The sequence below is a fragment of the Pyxicephalus adspersus genome, chromosome Z (genome assembly GCF_032062135.1).
Source record: "Pyxicephalus adspersus chromosome Z, UCB_Pads_2.0, whole genome shotgun sequence".
NCBI classification, from domain to species: Eukaryota; Metazoa; Chordata; class Amphibia; order Anura; family Pyxicephalidae; genus Pyxicephalus; species Pyxicephalus adspersus.
The window spans coordinates 64,469,418-64,491,584 of NC_092871.1; the positions used below are offsets into that span (position 1 = coordinate 64,469,418).

At 41.1% G+C, this 22,167-nt stretch overlaps 1 protein-coding gene across 10 annotated transcripts in view; it reads left to right on the forward strand.

Annotated features, from left to right (window-relative positions):
- The window catches only part of RAPGEF1 (Rap guanine nucleotide exchange factor 1), a 126,365-nt gene that overhangs the window by 25,222 nt on the left and 78,976 nt on the right, over positions 1–22,167 (forward strand). For 9 of the 10 annotated variants that reach the window (XM_072431853.1, XM_072431847.1, XM_072431850.1 and 6 more), the window contains exon 2: positions 21,881–22,023. In XM_072431853.1, the coding sequence (XP_072287954.1) occupies positions 21,881–22,023 (143 nt within the window). Of the gene's footprint in view, positions 1–17,947; positions 18,120–21,880; positions 22,024–22,167 lie in introns of those variants that run through there. The other variant, XM_072431849.1, reaches the window with a different exon arrangement.

The following is a 22,167-nucleotide window of genomic DNA, read 5'->3' on the forward strand; positions in this document are numbered from 1 at the left end:
GGCCAATATTGTCCCCCAGTCCAAGTCACAGAGATCCGCCCTTAATAATGGAAAATTTGTTCTCTTAAAATTAAATGTTTTTATCTTTCCTGTTTTTGCTTCCTGTTTACATTAAATGAAATCATACTATGGTAACTGCTACCCAGATTCTCTTTTTTTTTTTTGCACATTTGTTATAAGCTCTGCATTGTTAGAAATAACTAGGTTCAGCAGGGTATCATTTCTAGTTAGGGCATCTATAAACTGTACCATTAAATTATCTTGTATGCTGTTCCTGTAGTGCCATTACTCCAGTCTATGTCAGGGTAGTTGAAATCTCCCATGATTAAAACACCTCCACTTTTCGATGCTTTTTCTGTCTGTGCTAGTAGTTGATTTTCTAATTTTTCCTTAGTACTGGGGGCCCTATAGCAGACTCCAAAAATTAGTTATGTGTTATTCAACCCCACATTAAACTCCACCCATAATGCCTCAACCTCATCGCTTGTTTCATCTGTTCCATTTCTTCTTTCACGTTCACTTTTAGATCACCTCTCACATACAGACACCACTACCCTTTAGTTTGACTCTGTCTTTGCAAAAGAGAGTATACCCAGGAATATTGACAGCCCAGTCATGCAAAGAACAAAGCCAGGATTCAGCAATACCAACTAAGTCATAATCCTCCTCATTCATTAATGCTTCCATCTCCCCTATCTTGTTTGCAAGACTTCTAGCATTGGTGAATCAGGCTCTTTAAACCATTGCTGCTTTTACCATCGCTGTTTGCCAAATCCTTTTCTTTTTTTGTACAACTAGTACTGCACAATCCAATGTTTGTTTGTGATAAAACTTTAGGGGGTGTTATCCACAGATGTTCCCCACACATTTTCGGTTTTCTACACCTCATTCCAGAAAAATTGGTGTTCAAGTGTTCGAATTGGGCAGTACTGTTTAACAGGCAGTGCGTTTGCCACAGTAATGAAATTTTAGTGTGGGGGATTATCGAAAGGTGTCCCCCCACTGCACCTACATTTTCAGCTTTGTACACCCCACCATTCTAGGGAAATTGGGGTTCAAGGAAGAGAAGCAGACAGGGTACCAAAGTATGGCAGTTATAGATTTGTGCAAGAAGTATAAATTTAGGGGGCCTTCCCCAATGCTCCTTTCTATGTAAGTGGCCCCGGGGGTCCCCAATCTGCATTTTTAATTTAGGACTTCTAGGCACACTTGCTTTTAATACTGCAACCCCAATATTGTATTTTCACAAGATTTTATCATTCTGATCCCCATATCATGAAATTTTAAAACCTGGGGTGCTGAAAGTGTGAATTTTGTTCTAACTATAAATGTTCTCTGTGCACCCTGAAAATTTCAAATCATTATGACATACAATTTAGGGGATATGAAGGCTGATACACAGAGAGCTGTAAGGCTGAGGAATGTGACATGCCATATTTATACACACACACACACACACACACACCTCTGATGACGTCATTACACACGCCCACTGGGCAGATACATTGTTTACACAATGTAATTTTTTTGTTTTGTTTTCAAAAGACTCAGCACAGCTATGAGATGAGGGAGGGACAGCCTGTGTCCCGATCTCTTCTTAGCTGTGCTGTGCTCTTCCCACTCTGCCAATCAGCTTTTATCAGCTGAGAATAGAGCGAGTGGAGCAGCCTCGTCGTTGTCCGTTCAGAGCTGCTAAAAATGTGCCGGGCAGAAAAATCACAGAAGGTGGGCAGGAGGCTGGGGAGAAGTATGTGAATGCTGCATCCATACTCATCCATGCTTCCCACTGCTCTTCTTCTGCTGCATCTGTTTGTAGTTATCCTAATTGGTTTCCATTTCACCTTAGAATCAAATTCAAGCTCCTGTGCTTTGCCTTCAAATCTCTCCACAGTTCTTGTCCCAATTACCTTTCTTACCTGGTAAAAAATACTCCCCTAGCCGCTCTCTTCGCTCCTCCAATTAACTACTAATGACTTCCTCACTCATAACCTCATCACTGCTCCAAGTCTTTTATAGAGCTGCCCCAACTCTCTGAAATGTCCTGCTCGTTTAAAAGAGGACTCTCCAAACTAGCCTATTCATCTTCTTCTGTCTTTTGAAACCCCAACTATTTCCCACCACTACATATCTTCCCTCCTATTGTGTGGTACTTCCCCAACTCCTAGATTGTAAGCTCCTCCTGTGTCACTGTCTGTATCCTCTTGTCATTTGCAACCCCTATTAAATGTGCAGCGCTGCGTAATATGTTGGCGCTAAAAAATCCTAATTTGTAATATTAATCAGATCATAATGTAGGGGGGGGGGGGATCTTTCTCCCTGCAAGGCCATGGGTTGAGAGAGTGCAAGCGAATTGCAGTATGCATCACTTTATCACAAATTTACCTAATTTGTGTAGCTTAATAATCATCCAGTATAAATAGAAGGCCCTGTTTGGTCTTGCATACGCATGGGCGGCTCATAACAAAACTCTTTGTTTCATTAGACTGGTGGAAGCAATGATTCTGGGGATTTGCCTAGCGTGAAGTCCACCACCAGCCAAGGTGGTTCATGCAGCTTACTCTTCTTATAGTTAACTTCAAATGAAACACCAGGTGCCTGGCCTAACTTGTACAAGTACAAAAATGAGGACCCAGTACCTGAAACATGATAGTAGAATAGTAGTGCTGCATGAATGTGAAAGGACTGCATGGAGTAATAAAAGCCGTTTCCCATTACAGGAACAAGGTATAAGAAAACATGTTATGTTGGGACATGATCTAAAGACCATAAGGAGATGCTTGGGTCATGCCTAGACATACGTATTAAAGAGTTCTTTACACACATCAGATGATTCTCACCCGATACGAACAGTCAGACTTGTCTCGGATGAGAATCTGACGTGCACAGAGGTCTGACGGATCCATAAAAGACTGCACAGCACAGCAGGGTGCCGCCCACTCGTTCTTCCATCTCCATAGAACAGAACAATGCTGTGTGCACATCGCTCGTTTATCTGTTGGTCTTTTGTTTATGGAAATATTCATGAAATATTGTTTCTATAGACAATAATTGAGTTTGTGTGCGCAGCTTTAATGTCACTGTAACACCCATTGACAAAAATCATTCTGTTCTCTGCTGGAGTTCTAATTTTCCAATCCTACCTTTCAGTGAAGATTCTGTTTTTGTAGTAACAGCTTTGTATTTGTGCTTGGATCAGGTGTAGCCGGTGGACCATGACTAGTGCTCAGTCTGTATAGCGGCTACGTCCAGACAGTGAAAATGTGCCAGTTGATATCAACCTCTGGCTGCCTATCTGAAGCGTGACACTGCCAGCCCTCATCCAGTGGAAGTCATGCAGCTGCTGTAGCCAATGACATCACCCAGTGGTTTCCATGGAAGTTGAAAAACTGTGCAGTCTAAAGTGCAGGGTATTTTCCAGAGAACATGTTAGCGTGTTTTTTCCAAGCTTTCTTGAAGAAATGGACACGTCATTGGAATGCGGCAGCGGGATTGCTAGGCAGTATTAGAAGTAAAATCTGGATAATTGGGCATTTAGAATGATGTCACACCAGTGTTTTCCCCCCCAAATTTTTTTTCAGCCGGGTGGTAAAGACACAGCAAATTGAGTGCTCCCAGTTATTTATGCCACAGGTATCCAGTAACCCTCATTTATTGTGTCAGTGTTCTACCTACCCCATATACTTTGTTACAACTTTCTAATGCCTGGCTTTTTAGTATGTCCAATTTTTTTTATATTATCCCCAAACTGTTCAGTGCTTTGTATTTTGATCTAACTGCGTAGTGTTCCATGTTTTAATAGTGTAATAATCCCTTGTAGGTAGTGTAATATTTTGATAAATGTGGCATAACAAGTTAGGCTTAGTTCACATTAGCAGTAAAAAATTGGACCATTTACCCCTTCTGAGTGACTACTTGGCAACTGCTATGCCCCTGGGATTGGAAGCAGGTGTTGACTGCTGGGCTTTTTCAGGCCTAGCAGTTTTTTAGTGATTTCTGGCAGGAGGAAAGTGAGGGGTAAACGCAGCATATGCAACCTTACTGCCAATGTGAATTCAGCTTAACTTCAGATATCACCTCCTAGCTCTATAAATACTACAAAACTTTTGTGGAAAAAAAAATTCACTTGACCTGTCCACGTACTGAGCCCAGCAAGTTCCACGTTTGCTTAGCTTCCCTCTTCTTTCCAATGCTCACAGTTCCATCAAGTGCTGATCTCATTGGGCATGCGTGGGATTGAGCATTTTTTTCACATTATAATAAAGCCCCTGGTGTTACATTCCCATAGTTCTCCCCAGCCCGTTTTTGGGGGGCGGGCTGCCCACCTTCCGTGAAAATTCCGCCCGGCACATTTTCAGCAGCTCTGAACGTACATCGGAGAGGCTGCTCTGCTTGTTCTGTTCTCCGCTGATACGAGCTGATTGCTGATTAGAGCCGGGCAGAGTGAGGTAAGCACAGCACCGCTATGAGAAGATATGGACACAGGCTGTCCCTCCCCCATATCATAGCTGTGCGGAGTGTTTTGAAAACAAATGTGTGTGTGTCTGTGTAAATTCTGCATATCACATTCCTTAGCCTTACAGCTCTCTGTGTATAAGCCTGCATATCCCCTAAACTGTATGTCATAATGACGTAATTTTCAGGGTGCACAGGGAACACTTATAGTTAGCACCATTCACAATTTCAGCACCCAAGCTTTTACAAATTTTATGATATGGGGATCTAAATTGTAAAATCTTGTGAAAATCCATCATTGGGGTTGCAGTATTAAAAGCAAGTGCGCCTTGTAGTCCTAAATTAAAAATGCAATTTGGGGACCCCCGGGACTACTTACATAGAAAAGAGCATTGAGGATACCTGTCGTACTATGTTACCCTGTCTGCTTCTCTTCTGTGAACCCCAATTCCTCTAGAAATATGGGGTGTACAAAGCCAAAAATGTAGGTGCAGTGAGGGGACACCTTTTAGATGACCCCCCCCCCCCACCAACCATGCACAAAAACATTGCAGCAACAGATGAAGCTAACAATCATGAGGATTACAAACAAATCCCATCAATGCATACCATCCAAGCAACCCCCCCCCCACCACACATACACACACACACTAAAATTTCATTAATATGGCAAATACACTTTATACACTGTTACACATTACTGCCCACTTCTAACACTGGAACCCCAATTTCTCTGAAATGGGGAGGTGTAGGAAACGGAAAATGTGTGGGGAACATCTGTGGATAACACCCCCTAAAGTTTTATCACAATGGCATCATTAGGGGTTTAGGTACTGTTAGGGTACAGTCATGTGTAACAGGACAGCGTGTTTTGATGGGCAGAGTTTATGTAATGATGCCATGGTGATGAAAGTTTGGGGGTGTTAGCCACAAGTGTCCCCCACTTGTATATATTATTCTGTATATCAGCACCTCTCTGTTCTAGAGAAACTAGGGTTCAAGGTAATGAAGCGGACAGTTTGATGGGCAGTTTTTATGTTCTAATGATGCCATGCTAATGAAATTTTAGGGATTTATACATCTGTTCCCCACTTGCACTTCCCCGTTCCAGATAAATTGGGATTCAAAGAACAGAAGCAGAAGGGGCAGCATAGTATTACAATTATAGTTTGGTGAAAGGTAGGTAAAATATTTAGGGGGCCCCACCCCAAAGCTTTTTGCTATGTAAGTGGCCCCGGGGGGTCCTCAATAATGGGGAAGAGAGTTCTCTATATGGAACGTTTATATATATTTATACAGGACGATCATATGCCCCCTTAAACATCTGTTCTCAAGGGAGAATAGATTCAGTTCAGCTAATCTCTCATCGTAGCTGAGCTCCTTCATTCCTTTTATTAATTTAGTTGCCCTTTTCTGCATTCTCTCCAACTCAACAATGTCCTTTTTGTGAACTGGTGCCCAAAACTGGACTGCATATTCCAGATGTGGTCTGACCAATGCTTTGTACAGGGGCAGGATAATGTCTCCATCTCTGCAGTCAATTCCTCCTTTAATACTAGAAAGTACTTTACTAGCTTAAGGGGTTTGGGTTTGCCTTACTTTCCTTTGCAACCTGTCTTTCATTTTTAAGTTTTGCACATTTTACCTCCTTTTTACATCTTTTGTTACATTCTTTAAAGGTTTCAAATGATGAAGGTGATCTATCATTTTTATATTTTTGGAATGCCCTTTTCTTGTTCCTTATGGCTTTTTTTAACATCAGCTGTGAGCCACATTGGTTTTAATTTTAGCCTTTTAAACATATTACCCATTGGAAATTATTTTTCAGTTTGCCTTTGTAGAACAGACTTGAAACATTCCCATTTCTGTTCTGTGTTCTTTGAGGACAATATTGCCCCCCAGTCCAAGTCACAGAGAGCCGCCCTTGTGTTGATAAATGTTTTTATCTTTCCTGTTTTGCTTCCTGTTTATAGCTTACATTAAATGAAATCATTTTATGGTCACTGCTACCCAGATTCTCTTTTATTTGCACATGTGTTATAAGCTCTGCATTATTAGAAAGAACTAGGTCCAGCAGAGTATCATTTCTAGTTGGAGCTTCTATAAACTGTACCATAAAATTATCTTATTAAATTCACAAATTTCCTCCCTTTTGCTGTTCCTGTAGTGTCATTACTCCAGCCAATGTCAGGGTAGTTGAAATCTTCAATAATTGCATAAACTCTGCCCATCAAAACACGCTGCTCTGTTACCCTACCTGTACCTGAACCCCAAATTCGTTTTGATGGGCAGAGTTTTTTATGTTCTAATGATGCCATTGTGATATAGTTACATAGTAGGTTAGGTTGAAAAAAGACATAAGTCCATCAAGTTTAAACCACTAGGGAAATAAACATATCCCAGATATAAAACCCTATAAGACATAGTTGGTCTAGAGGAAGGCAAATAAACCCCTGGTACAATTTGCTTCAACAGGGTAAAACATTTCTTCCTGTTTCCATGAGGCAATCGGATGTTCCCTGGATCAACAGTCACTGTTATTTTTACTTTAAAGCCTTAATACCAAGTTATATTCTGTGCTTCTAGAAAAGCATCCAGTAGTTGCTAAAACTACTTCCTGAGGGAGCTGATTCCACTTTTTCACAGACCTTATGGTGAAGAATCCCTTCCTTATCCGGAGTGTAAACTTCTTTTACTCCAGACGCAAAGAGTGCCCTCTTGTTCTCTGTAATGATCTCAAAGTGAATAATGGTGAAGAGAGTTCTCTATGTAGACCGAATGCCCTTTTCTTGTTCCTTGTGGCTTTTTTTAACATCAGCTGTGAGCCACTTAGGTTTTAATTTTAGCCTCTTAAACTTATTACCCATTGAAATATTTTTTTCAGTTTGCTTTTGTAGAACAGACTTGAAACATTTCCATTTCTGTTCTGTGTTCTTTGAGGCCAATATTGTCCCCCAGTCCAAGTCACAGAGAGCCGCCCTTAAAAATGGAAAATTTGTTCTCTTAAAATTAAATGTTTTTATCTTTCCTGTTTTTGCTTCCTGTTTACATTAAATGAAATCATACTATGGTAACTGCTACCCAGATTCTCTTTTTTTGCACATTTGTTATAAGCTCTGCATTGTTAGAAATAACTAGGTTTAGCAGGGTATCATTTCTAGTTAGGGCATCTATAAACTGTACCATTAAATTATCTTGTATGCTGTTCCTGTAGTGCCATTACTCCAGTCTATGTCAGGGTAGTTGAAATCTCCCATGATTAAAACGCCTCCACTTTTCGATGCTTTTTCTGTCTGTGCTAGTAGTTGATTTTCTAATTTTTCCTTAGAACTGGGGGGCCTATAGCAGACTCTAATCATTAATTGTGTGTTATTCAACCCCACATTCAACTCCACCCATAATGCCTCAACCTCGTTGCGTGTTCCCACCGCAATTTCTTCTTTCACATTCACTTTTAGATCACTTCTCACATACAGACAGACACCACCACCTTTCGTTTGACTCTGTATTTACTAAAGAGAGTATACCCAGGAATACTGACAGCAGCCCAGTCATGAGAAGAACAAAGCCAGGATTCAGCAATACCAACTAAGTCATAATCCTCCTCATTCATTAATACTTCCAACTCCCCTATCCTGTTTGCTAGACTTCCAGCATTTGTGAATTACCATCATTGTTTGCCAAATCCTTTTGTTTTTTTTTAGTATAATTTTTAATATTCCGGGACCTTGGAGTTCCTTTTCTTCAGCTTGAAACCTAGTTCCCTAAACTGATTTTTAAAGATCCTCCATCTTCTATCTATGTTGTGATTAGTTCCAACATGGACCAAGACAGCTGGGTCCTGTTCAGCCTCTCCCAGTAGTTTGTCCACTCGGTCCACCACATGTCGAACCCTGGCACCATGGAGACAGCAAACCATTAGGTTGAAGGGATCAGGGCGACAAACTATTCTATCCGTCCTCCTGATCATAGAATCCCCTATGACTACCGATTGTCTTTTCCTTCCTGCGTTTCCCTCCCTACTACTACTAGATGTGCTGCTCTCCTGGCTGTTATGGGTAGCAGTAACATCTAGAGTTGACACCACTGGGTCTGCCACCTGCACATCTTCACATACCTTTGCAAACATGTTGGGGTGCTCAAACACAGGGCTGGCCTTCCTTTTCTGGGAACCCTACCACTCCCTTTAGTTACTCTAACCCAACTCCCTACATGCTCATCCTCATGTGTAACCTCTCCACCCTCCACATCTACGCCATTAATTGCCTGCTCAGTGAGCAGGAGACCTCTTTCAAGGTGATCCAGTGATTTCAGTGTTGCAATACCCTTCCCCAGCTCTCCAATGCGAAATACCAGAAAGGCGATTTGCTCACATTTGTCACAGCGGTATTCACCTAGGAGCTGTTGCTCCATTTGTATGTGTCAGACTGTGCACTGAACCAAACTTTCCACCTTGCTACCATTCATTTTCCCAGTTACAATTTTTGTTTACAAGGAGTTTTTACTTACAGTTTGTGGTTACTATAAGGATTTAACTCCTTTTGTTTTCAAACTGCTGTTTTTTCTAATTCTTTTTGATTAAAAATTCACTTGTTTCACAAGCCAAGCGGTGAGCCAATGAAGAAACTGAAATCAGCAAAAAGTTTTTAAAGGCTTTAGGCCTTCCATGCACTCCCTGTGCACCTTCCAAAACCCTTAAAAAAACAAAAAAAACTGGGGAGCTATTTTATAAAACATGCTTTTGGCTCCTTGTTCACTTTATTGAAGAGGACATAGGATCACAATCTACATTTTGTCTATTCTGTCCAGCTTAACTGCTTGCTTGTACGGTCTGGTACAAACATGCATTAAAATCTGGTCAATCCCTATTAAGTCGCCTTCTTAAAATGCCATTCTCATGACACCATTTTGGTGTTTGTTTCTAAGCTGCTTCTATAAACAAAAGTTTTTGTTGTGCTTTATCTGGCCCATGGGAACAACCCCCCACCCTCCTATCACAGGCTTAGCTCAGAAGAGTGGGCGGGGGTTATTCCATCATGACGTCACGTTCCGTGGCGTCATGATTGCATAACCCCACCCACTCTCCCATCGGCCTGGCTCCTCTACGAAATTTTATCAGACTGTGGCCCCTGATTTGAAAAGTTTGCCCACCCCTGACCTAAATCCTTGCCTTATGTTCCATTTGCACATGCATTTTCTTATGGAAAGGTGTTAAAGGGTCTAAAATCATCCTAAAATCCTCATTATCAGCTTTGGATCTTTAGATGGAAGGTAACGGTACTTGTGAAGCCTGTCATGATTGTAGGAGGAAATGCTTAGGATTGCTTCGTGTGGTGATCATACCATTCCCATGTTTATGATTCTGTGGCCCTATTACACCCTCATCTAATAACACAGGTCAACATGTAATTTTCATCAGATTTAATTTTATATGGACTTTGTAGTATTTTTGATGTGGATTTCAAATCTGTGTTCAGTTTTTCTCTAGCACGTCTAGTTTTTGTGATTCAGCTAACTATATATTGTGTGAAATTCGTTATGAATTGCCTCAACATATTACAACATTTAACAACAGTTTTCTTTTTTAAGGTTAGAGACTGCACTAACTGCGATTGATTTAATTTGTCATCATGCCTAGAAAATGCTTTCATAATCCAGACAGTTTCTGTTATGTGTGTGATTCATTCACGACGAAAACACAACAAACACAAAGGTGACAAATTGCCACGGAATATAAAAAGATATACAAATTATATTTCGGTTGTCCACTTGGTGACAAGGATAAATCTTGGACTCCACATGTTATCTGTAAAAGTTTTTCCAATGGAATGCGTGACTGGCTAAATCGGCGTAAAGCAGCAATGCCATTTGCAATCCCGATGGTGTGGAGAGAACCGCAAAACCATCTAATCGACTACTATTTTGCTGCGTCAACAGAAGTGGATTCTCTGGTAAAACTAAGCACAATATTGTATATCCCAGCCTCGATTCTGCAATTAGGCCTGTTACCAATGATTATTTATTGCCAGTTCTGGTACGGCCACATGATGGACTTGCTTCTGTAGAAGGTGATGAGGAATGCACTGGAGTTGCAGCCAGTTACAACCCCGAATCATCCCATCCCGACTACTTGGCTGATGAAGATTCAGAACCATAGACCTTTACATGAGCAAAACTGAATGATCCCGTTTGTGATCTAAATCTCCCCAAAGACAAAGCAGAACTTGCTTCAAGGCTTAAACAAGCACTTGCTTTGAAAGGGTGTAACTGTAACTCACTACAGAAAATTAAATCATACCTTGACAACGTTCTTCACTAGTGATGGCTCACTTTGTTACTGTCATGATATAAATGCACTCTTTAACAGTTTGTCACAAGAGCACGTTCCATCTGAATGGCGTATTTCCTCTAAAAGAAGCTTGAAAGCAGTCTTACTGCATAATGGTAATTCCAAACCAAATTTACAGATTGCCCAATCTGTTAACCTAAAGGAGTCCTATGACAACATGAAGTTACTACTTGAAGCAATCCAGTATAAAACACACCAGTGAAACATCTGTGAGGATCTAAAGGTCATTGGCTTGCTGATGGGAATGCAAGGAGAATTCACAAAATATTGCTGTTTCCTATGCCTGTGGGACAGCCGATCTACGGGAGACCATTATGTCAAGCGTGATTGGCTACCAAGTGATACCTATAAGCCCGGAACAAGCAGTGTCAAGTTTCTGCCTCTGGTTGGTCTGCATAAAAGATTTCTGCCACCTCTTCATATCAAGTTAGGCTTGATGAAGAGCCATGGGTAAATCAAGCTCCATGGGTTTTCAGTACCTTGTTGAGATGTTTCCAAACATAAGCACTGCAAAAATGAAGGAAGAGATTTTTTAGGGCCACAGATCGTCTGTTTTGCAAGATGATGTTTTCAAACAATGTCAGCAGCTGAGCTAAAATCCTTTGATGCATTCAAGTGGCTGTGTGAAAATTTCCTGGGCAACCATAAGTCTCCTTCGTACAAAGAAGGAGTTCAGAATCTTCTTGATTCATACCAGAAACTGGGTTGTCTCATGTCATTAAAAATCCTTTTCTTGCACTCACATCTAGAATTTTTCCCGGAAAATCTTGGTATGGTGAGTGACGAACAAGGAGAACGTTTTCATCAGGACAGTCATTTAATAGAGCACCGATGCTCTAATAACTTTCTGGAATGAAAATATGATGGCTGACTACTGCTGGATGCTGTACCGCGTCAATCCAGACAAAGAGCACACAAGAAAATCATACTTCAAGCATTTCTAAAGAAACAACGGTACCTGACTGATACTGTTCAGTAGATCTATACCACAGTGTGCATTATTTTACTTCATAATGAAGACGTATTACCATTCACTTCAATAGTGCTTACTCTTTAGTACAAAATACATGCACTTACAATGTTAACTAAAATGATACTCACAACCCAGGAACTGTATGTGTTAGGGGAAAACTGAAAACAGATCTGAAATCTGCTGGAAAAACTGATTTAGAAAAGTTTGCTGTGGTTTCCTATGATTATCAAAACTAATTTTTTTGTTGACCTGTTTAATTTGTGAACAGCTGTCATGTCCATCCTGTGGCCCCGGCTTCTTTATGGGCCATTTGTCACCCCTTCAGTGCATATTACTTAGAATAAGTGTCTTCCCTCAGGGAACAGCTGTTGTGTCATTATTGTGTCTGGTAGGAAGTTATTACAGCCTGGCTTGTGGGAATTACTGATTTCCTTTTCAGTGACACATCCGAAATGTGGGTCTGATTACAGGGCTAATCACCAATCTTCCTCTGTTCCTAGGGTCCTGCCAAAATGTTGTTTATCTTTTTACATTTATTATTTTTTGTGGATATTCTTTTTTTTTAAATAAACTTTATTTATAGACACAGAAAAGACAATGTACAAAGTAACCAAAATATCATCTGAACAGTACAAAGCCAGAGTAAAAGAAAACAAGCAATAACAGGCTCAAGATTAGTGTTACAAAGTTCGGGTCGTAAAAAAAAAAAAACAGCAGTATACAAAAATCATAGCGAGTATCAACAGTGCAACATAGTACAGTGGTATAACATCGTGAGTGCCCGTTCCTTGTTGTATGAGAATTAAACAGATTAACAAAATCACATCATGTCTGACTGTATCCTCCATTTTCTAAAATTTTCCTTTTGCCAAACAATACTCAAAATTAAAAAAAAAAAAGAAAAGAACCCAGGTTCATAAACCATTAAACCAAAATAAAAACAGCCAAAACTCGGGGTGGGAAGGGTGGAAGGGAAACTTTTCTGTTCCGGTAAACTAGCATCCTATTTCTTTATTTTTTTTTCTATTTCCATGTCATCTCTATGTCGTAGTATGTCTTATCACTTGAGGCATAAAGTGGATCCCATTTAATGGCTTATCACACTATCCATAGGGGTCTCGATCTTATAGGAAATGTAAATTGTGCCACGTAGAATAGCGATACCGGTGCAAGACTTGGCACAATTCAGCTGGCTCCAGGGAATATTCCATATAAGCATACCATTTATCAAAAAAATTTGTCATCTGCGTTTGCCACCGCTAACAAATCCCTACGGTATAACATATCCATTGAAGATTCTATCATTTTCAACCGGGGTGGATCTGCTTGAATCTACTGTAGCATTATTGCCCTACGGGAAGCCAGTAAACACAAGGATACCCATTCTTTTGACTCCCTAGCCAGTTTGCATACCTGTACATCCCAGTTCCCAAACACACATAGAAGAGGTTCCATTATCAACTGTAGGTTCGATACTTTCTTAATATAGGATAGGACCTCGGTCCACAACAATTGGATTGTGGTACATTCCCACAGGTTATGCTTGAGCGTCACCTTTTCGCATACACATCTCAAACATTTAGTTTGCCTGGTCGGGGCATTGAGGTGTTCCTCAGTAAGCGGGCGGAATACCTTATAGGCTCTGTGGACAAAACACTTAAATTGTGTTTCTCTCCACAGTTCGTTTGGAGTAGTGTGTCTCACTGCAAGATATCCCTGCACTATTTTATCGTATAGGTCCGGGATATCAAAGTCTTTTTGCCAACCTTGGGACAACCCAGCCGAAAGAGATTTAGAGTAGAGCATTAGTAATCTCGGATAAATGGATGATATAGAAGGAGGTGTTACAGACAGCAGATTATCAAATCTATCCCTTTCCACCACCTTAGCTGGATTCATTAGTATCGCCTTACAGAATTCCCTAAATTGTAGATAATATAGTGGGTGTGCGGCCTTAAGGTGTAGGGCATACTGCCGAACCAACGCCCTCAAGGTTGCCGGTCTTGGAAGATCTGGCGAGAAAAAATCACCCACGGTCCGTAGGCCCTTTGCTGCCCAGACTCGGTAACAACTATGGTCCAAACCTTAGCGGAACTGGGGGTTGCCTTGAATCGGCAATTTAGACAAAGAACATGGTAACTCCATTTTACATCTGAGTTCCTTCCAAGTAAGTATTGTATCGCTTACCAGTATGTTGCATTTAAGGTGTTGTGGATGTTGTGAAATTTTATTATGTAAAAGTGCTACTAAGTGCCAAGGATGGACCAATGCTTTTTTCAATTCTGTGTTGGAGTAATAGGAGGTATCCTTGATCCAATCCATGACATGGCGACTAGTGCAGGCTAGATTATAAAGCCTGATGTTTGGGGAAATTAACACCCCCTTCCAACACTGGGAGTTGTAATTTAGTTAACTTTATCCGAGGCCTCTTTCCCAGCCATAAAAATCTGGAAAAGAACTCATTTAGAGCTTTTATGTCAGCATGTTTCAATAGAAGTTGTATGGTTTGTAGCGGATACAATAAACGTGGAAAAGATACCATCTTGACAAGGTGGCAACGCCCCATGAATGACAATGGCAGCCTCTCCCACATTCTTAGTTCGTTTTGTATTTTTTGAAATACTGGCGGGTAGTTGAGTTTATATAGTGACGTGGGGGACCTGCCTGTATGTATCCCCAAATATTTAATATTGTCTTTGACAACCGTTAAAGGTGAGGTCGATATCCACCGCCTGTCTCTGATATTAGTCAGGGGAAATATCTCACTCTTTGAGAAATTGATTTTCAAGCCTGCTACTTCTCCAAAGAGGGTTAATATATGTTGAATAGTATTTATGTCTGCTGTGGGGTTGGAAGTGAACAGTAAAATATCATCTGCGAAAAATGCAGCCCTTATTTCTGTATCATGCATTGTTATCCCGTGAAGGGAGGTTGTGTTTTCTATATAACGTAACAGGGGTTCGATAGCCAAATTAAACAATAGTGGCGAGAGAGGGCAGCCTTGCCTTGTGCCTCAGCCCAATGGTATGGTATGGTATGGTATGGGATAGGAAGCCCGGTGTACTTATCCGAGCTTGGGGATCAGAATACATGGCTCCTAATAAATCATAGAAAGGTCCTCTGATACCAATTCTATTAAGCACTTTGAACAACCATGGGATGTGCACGTTATCAAATGCTTTTTCAGCATCAATACTTATTATAGCCAGGTCTAACTGTGGGTGACATTTAGCATATTCCAGAACTGAAAGCACCCTACGTATGTTGGTAACTGCTGATCTCCCTTTGACAAATCCTACCTGCGTAGGTGAAATATTACTTGGTAGGTAACGGTCCAGTCTGTCAGCCAAGATTTTGGAAAGTAGTTTAGCATCCAAATTTATTAGTGAAATTGGTCGTTAGGACGCTGGCTGTTGGGGATCTTTGCCAGGTTTTGGCAGAACTTTAATATAAGCCTCTTTGCCTGAGGGGAGGTATGTTCCTGAGTGCCACATTGTTTTATAGACATTGCCTAAATCCTCTGCATTATCTTCCTGAAGTATTTTATAGTATTCCGCTGTCAGCCCATCAGGACCAGGGGCCTTACCATTTACTAGAGAGGAGATGGCTCCTTGCAATTCCTTTTCTGTAATGTCAGCGTTAAGGGACTCTACCTGCTCGTCAGTGGGTACCTGCACTCCATTGAAAGAAGCAGTTTCTGCACTAGGTTGTATCTCCTGATTCTTGTAAAGATCCCTATAAAACATTTCCAGAATCTTATTGATACCTTTGGGATCGTTCTCAAGGTTCCCCATTCTATCGTACATAGTTGGAATATAGGTTTGGCTACAGTAGGGGCGGGTGAGCTTTGCTAGTAATTTCCCTGCCTTATTGCCAAATTTATGAATGCGCAGATCCATATATTGCCTTTGAAACAATTCTGGTTTTTCTGCCCAGGTATCAAATACAGCTTTGGCTGTTAACCAAGTTTGCTTATGGACGGGAGATGGGTCGGCTAGGAAAGCATCATGTGCAGTGCGTAAAGCTTGTAAGGCTTCTATATAGGCTGCCCTGGTTTTCTTTTTTTTTTTTTTTGGGGCCACGTATGAAATAATCCTGCCTCTCATGTATGCCTTCCCCGCTTCCCAGAACAAAATAGGATTATCTTTATGAACCGAATTTGTGTCCGTGTAGGTATGCCACGCAGATTTCAATTCCGCCTGAAAGGCTGAATCCCCGCCCAGATAGGAGGGAAATTTCCACAAACAGGAGTCCCCCTTAGGTTGGACCTCCCTTAAAGTCACTGCAATAGGGGCATGGTCTGACAGAGCAATGGTTAAAATTTCCGGTTTATCTACTAACGTTAAGAGGGATTCTGAGCAGAATAAGTAATCAATTCTGGACTGGGAAGCGTGGACATGGGAGTAAAACGCGTATTGTTTTTCAGTAGGAAAGCAGTATCTCCAGTAATCATGTAAGCGGGCAGAATGCGCAAAAGCAGACAGTAGAGAAGTTGGTTGAAAAGGGGGTGTGCCACCACCAGTGGCTTACCCCAGAGTTCTATCTTCATTCACATACATAACAGTGTTGAAATCCCCCCCAACAACTTTATGAACTATGGGTTCTCGGAGAAGCCAATTAGTAATTTTCTGAAAAAAACAGGTTAGTAGGGGAATTTGGAGCATAAATATTATATAAAGCTATCTCAGTACCGGGAAATTTTAAATTAAGTTGGACTATTCTGCCTGCTGTGTCAATTTCTGTGTGAACTACCTCACAACGTAGGTTTCTATGTAATAAAATCAGTACTCCTGCTTTTTTCCCCACTGCTGGAGAGCCTATCACTCTACCAACCCACAGCTTTTTCATTTTATCAAAATCTGTTGATGTTAAATGTGTTTCTTGTAATAAAGCTATGTCTGCCCCCAGACGTTTTAAATGTCTCAGGACAGACATCCTTTTATTTAGGGACCTAAGGCCCTTAACATTCCACTCCTCCAGGAGTGGCTTGGAGTATCAGTCGGTAAAACTGTACATAGGTGACAGGCTATCAAATTGCCGGAACAGAAAAAACAAAAAATAACAACAAAACAGGGCTTTGGGATAATATAAGAAAAAAAACAAAAACAAAGCTGTCCTTTTAGTGGACTTCCTTTTTTCCTCATGGTTGTCACCAAAAACAATTGCATTGTAGGTGGATCCACACCCACTGAGTAGAGAAATGCTGTACATATAATACTTCACGCCTTAAGAGTAGTAAAAGCAATGATTTCTCCCGCACTGGAACAAAAGTCATCTGGACTTTGTCTTGTTTTTGTCTTCTTTATTTGCCTTGCGTTGGGTGCGTGGCGTCTTTGCTGTGCGGTCCGTCTTGCGCATCGAATCAGTGGACGTGGTTGAGTGCGGTGACCCCGGCGATCTTTGAGGCCTGGATAAATCCAGGGTCTGTGATGCCTCAATTTCGTCTTGCGTCTGATTTGTAGCATACAGCGAATTCCCAAGGAAATTTTCCGCCTCCTTGTGGTCAGTAAATATGTGGTGTGTGCCTTGATAATTTACTATGTGCAGTGTGGCGGGATAAGCCAGGCGAAACCGTATTTGTCACCGATGCAGATCTGAGCATATTTTTTGAAACAGCTTTCTCTTGCGGGACACTTCTGCTGAATAATCTGCAAAGATCAATAGATTTGTGCCGTCCAGGGGCAATTCTCTTCGAGATCTGTAAGACTGTAAAATAGCCAGTCTATCTGCATAATCGTGATATTGTGCGATAATGGGCCTAGGGAATTTGCTGTCTTTTTTCTGTTGGCCTAAACGATAGATCCGTTCTACTAAGCACATTTTATTCATTCCCAGTTGTGTTGGAATAGTGGTGGAACATAGTTCCATGAGTTGCTCTGTAGAATAAGTTTCCGGGACCCCCACAATACGCACATTATTCCTCCGATTATTGTTTTCTAGATCATCAATTTTTCCTGACAAACTAGCTATTTGCTGGCTCATCACTACAATTGTACCCCTTGCTTGCAATAAATCATCTTCCACAGAGGAGATCCTGTTCTCAGCATCATGTAAACACTGGGAATGCTCCCTTATATCTTGCCTAATTGATTGTATCCCCTTGCTTATAGCATTATCTACAACCTCTTGAAGGGTGGGCTTAAGCAGTACAGCAACTGCATCTGCAATCAGCCTGTGATCAGAAGCAGGAGAACTCACAGTTTAAGTGGGCGTGTGCTGAGCCTTCTAATGCTGCAGAGGAGGGGGGCCAGCCATTTTAGAGAGCGTGGTGTGTCCCTGTCCCTTCTGAAGTGATGCTGACTGGGGGTGATCTGACTTTGTCTTCTCCAGGAATCGCTCCATAGGGTAAGGCAATGCTGTGCGGGTGTTACACTTGAGATCAAGCAGCGTGAAGCAGGCTATATTTAGCCAGATTCTGCATGGGTGAGCAGGAGCCTCTGTATCACACGTCTAATCCATGAGGCGCCGGAACCGGAAGTCTGTGGATATTCTTAAAGAGTAACTCAAACCAAAAATCTAGATTTTTGATCTTTAGATATAGGTGGGTACATTACCACTGACACCAGGAAACAAAGTTAGTGAAAGGATTTCACTTACTCCAGCAAATAGTGTTTTTATACCTGTTGTGTCCCCATTGATTAGGTTTATCCTCACTTTCTGTCCTATTGGCTGTGTTGTCACTGGGACAGTAGATGAGAAGCCTTTACTACCCTGTGTTGACTCCTAATACTGATGATCTCTTGTAGCTCCTTTGCAGTATACATGGATTATCTGATGGTCAGAACAATGAACAATGCCTGTGCAATATGTTTTCAGATGGCCTAGATATAGATTGTCACTGCAGGATAGTCAGTGACAGAGCCTTTTCTCCCTGTAACAGCAGTTTTTACATAAAGTTGAAACCCAAGAACAAAAAAAATCATGTTGTATTTACCAGTTTTCATATAGTGGCTGCATTAGTTTCCTTTGTTCAGAAAAGTACCTTTTCATCCTTGAAGTCCAGTATTCTTGTGAATTCCTGGGAACCAAAAGGTAATGAATTTAATCTATACTAACATGTTAAAGCTGATTTTGGAATACATGTCAACCAATAGCCCTTATGCACAAATAGCAATAGTCACATGATGATCCTGGGTCTTCTCTCTTCTATTTTACATCAGTCGGGGTTGTCCTTTGCATGCCTGTAGGAATATAGGCACTGGGCAGGAGACTTTGCAATGGCGGCTATACAGTTCCCTGCATCACATGGGTCTGGCAGGAGCATGGTTAGTGAATATGGTATTGGAGGCAGGAAACGTCAGGGACATCGGTATATTCATATATCCGTATAGGTACCTTTTTTACGATGCTTTCATATTGCTTTCTTTTAATCCCCACACCATAAACTCTTGTATTTATCAGTCCAAGCGCCTGTCAGATCCATGCTGTATATCCCTTGGGGTGCCATGAAAAGTCAGTTTTGCTCTATTTTGATGGAATACTTTGCTGACCCGCAGGAGAGAATGTGAGGCCAAGGCAGTTTATAGGAACTAAAGTTGCTTTCTGCTGTCTGTATATTGAAGATCCCTTGAGTTTGAAGCTTTTGGGGAGCAGGTGAAGGTACAGTCATATGAAAGTGAAAGTACACCCATTTTCAATTAAAAGGTTTTACATATTTGGACTCTGTTCCATGGGATACAATACTGAAATTTAGCTCAGTTTCACATTAAAGAGGAACTAAACTCAAAAGTCCCCCAAAACAAAAAAAAATTCACTTACCCTAAATCCTGCAGCGAAGTCGGTCGGTCTGGTGGTCTCTTCCATCAGGTCCCACATCGTCCCGGCATCCGTCTTTGTGCTGGTGCTCTGGGTGCCACCATCTTCACCACTTCTTCCTGGTTTTTCTTCCTACTTCACCCGACTCAGGTGCGGTATCGGGTGATGTAGATGGGTAAAAAACTTGCCAATTTCACCTCGCATGCGTGAGATCGGCAAATTTTTCCCCTACTCAAAAAAAAAGGCTCCTTCTGTGCATGTCTGAGATGCTCGGGCATGCGCAGAAGGAGCACCCAAGATCCTCCCGGGTTGCGTGACATAGGTATTCCCGGGAGTCTTTTTGCTCCCATTCATTGTGCGGCGGTGCTGCACCCCTTTTTTTTTTTTATTTTTTTTTTTTTTAAAAGGGGGGTTGCATTTAAAAAAAATAACAGAATTTTTATTTTCACAAAAGGGTTGTCTACCCTTTTATGTAAAGTGAAAATTGTGAGTTTTGGTGCGCTTTAAGTCCTTCAGTTTGAGCCACGTTCTGCTTTATGGTAGTTGGAGTAGTCATACAGAGGCTTTGGTTTAGTTTTTCAGTCAGTCATAACATGAAGGATCTTGGTACATTCTGTTTTTAATATGATGATCGCTTGCTGGATCAGGCTTCACCCTCCCTATACCCTGCAGTGCATTCTTCTGCTCTCAGCTGGTATAGCAGCTGCTGTGTTGTGGTTGTCCAGAACCGATATTTAGAACAGGATTGTGATCTGTAACTTGCTATGTGCTTGATGGTGGCTGTGTAGACCTATTTCTAGCTTTGTGGTTTTATTATAGGAGCTTCTTTATATTGCTCATGCATGGTTCTGTCCCTCCAGGCCTGCAGCATCTGCTGATACACAATGATAGTATGCATGCTGTGCTCACTTCTGCTTTTTGCCATCTTTGCATTCCACTATAAATCAGTATTATACCTTATGTGGGTTTACACGTGGATGTATTATAGGTTCCCCCATGTAAATGCTGGTTACCAAGCAAGGCCAGGCCGCCTTGATGTTGTTGCATCTACACAAATTCTTGCTGCAGTTGTCACTTGGTCTTTGTTGATGGACTTCTAACTGTGTGAGACTTTTTGTCCCCACACAAATCAATAGGAATACAAAAGCAGCCTGATGAAATTTAAGGAGGTCAGGAGGATGACATATGAGTTGTTTAATATGCTCTGAAAGATCTCAGCAGTGTCCCTACTGATCTCAAATGCAAGCTGAATACTCCTGAATACAAACTTGCCCCATCAACACAAGCTTTGAAACTGTCACCTATGGCTAAGCTCGTTGGAAAGTGTCAGTATTCAGATTGACAGCACAATACCAATATCGGTGTCTTTGTTTTTTATAGATCTCTATGGCCAGTAAAAAAACGTTATACAGTTTTTCTTGTCATGGGGTACAGGTGATATCAGGCTGCTGTGTCTAGATGAATCCTGTAAACTGCCGAGTCTGCAGCTCGCTTTTACACCATCAGCATACAGTTTCATCTCTCTGTATTAAGTCCTTTCTACATCCTTAAGTGGAATTTCAGAATTAGATAGTTACAAGCTCAATTATAGAAGGTTTAAATCTTCCTCACTGTATTGCACTAGAGTTCTGTTTTAACAAGAGTGGTTTTTGTTAGGAATATTTTTAATATGAGGTTATTTGTCAGTGAATCATCTGTAAGGGCTTACTCATTAATTATTTATATTCACTTTCCAGCAAAGTCTGACAACTACTGCCTTGTCAGTTGCTTCACCTCCTTCTGATTATAAACACTGCTATCTTCCAGCTTCGGAGTTTGCTCTGCAGCAATCAAATAACAGAGACACATAGCTGTTTACAGGCTCTTTAATAGCTTTGCTATTAAATAATGGTATGCAAACTGAAGATCTGGGAGACAGTGTAACTGATAGAACAGGGATTCGAGGGATTTGTCGCTGAATATGATCTTTCCTGATAGTTTGCAGGGCCAGATATACAGATAGATAAATGAGCACTGGACACACAGTACCCTTCTGTCCTATAGAAAGGAAGGATGGAAGATGGGTGAGCGGCACCTCACTGTGCTGTTCCCCATAGCAGTTATTCCTAATTTGTCGTTCATCAATCCAACACGGTGGTGCTGTACCCATTTCAGACTTTCGCCCAAAACCAGCACCATTTGTCTCGAAAGACAGTTATCTGGTGTAGGTACATAGCTTTGGAAGGAGAAAGTAATGCTAAATAAAAGTTAATAGATATCTGTCATAAGTAAGCTTGTGTTGCATAGATTCAGTGACAATTGGTTCTCTTTTACTCTCCTACAGAACATAACTTCAAATGTTTTTTTTGTAGATAGTCAACGTTCCCACCTTTCATCTTTCACCATGAAACTGAAGGACAAGTTCCACTCTCCAAAGATCATCAAGAGGACACCCTCGAAGAAAGGGAAACCTGCTGACCTGACTTTAAAACCTGAAGAAAAATCCCTTAACAAAGTAGGTCTCTAAAGCCGCATACACACCTCCAATTATTGTTGTTGGAAAGGATCTTTCACGATCCCCACACAGAATTGTTTTTTGTATTTGTGTATATAATTGGGGATGTGGTGTGAAATTTTTACGTAACAAATCCACAAATAC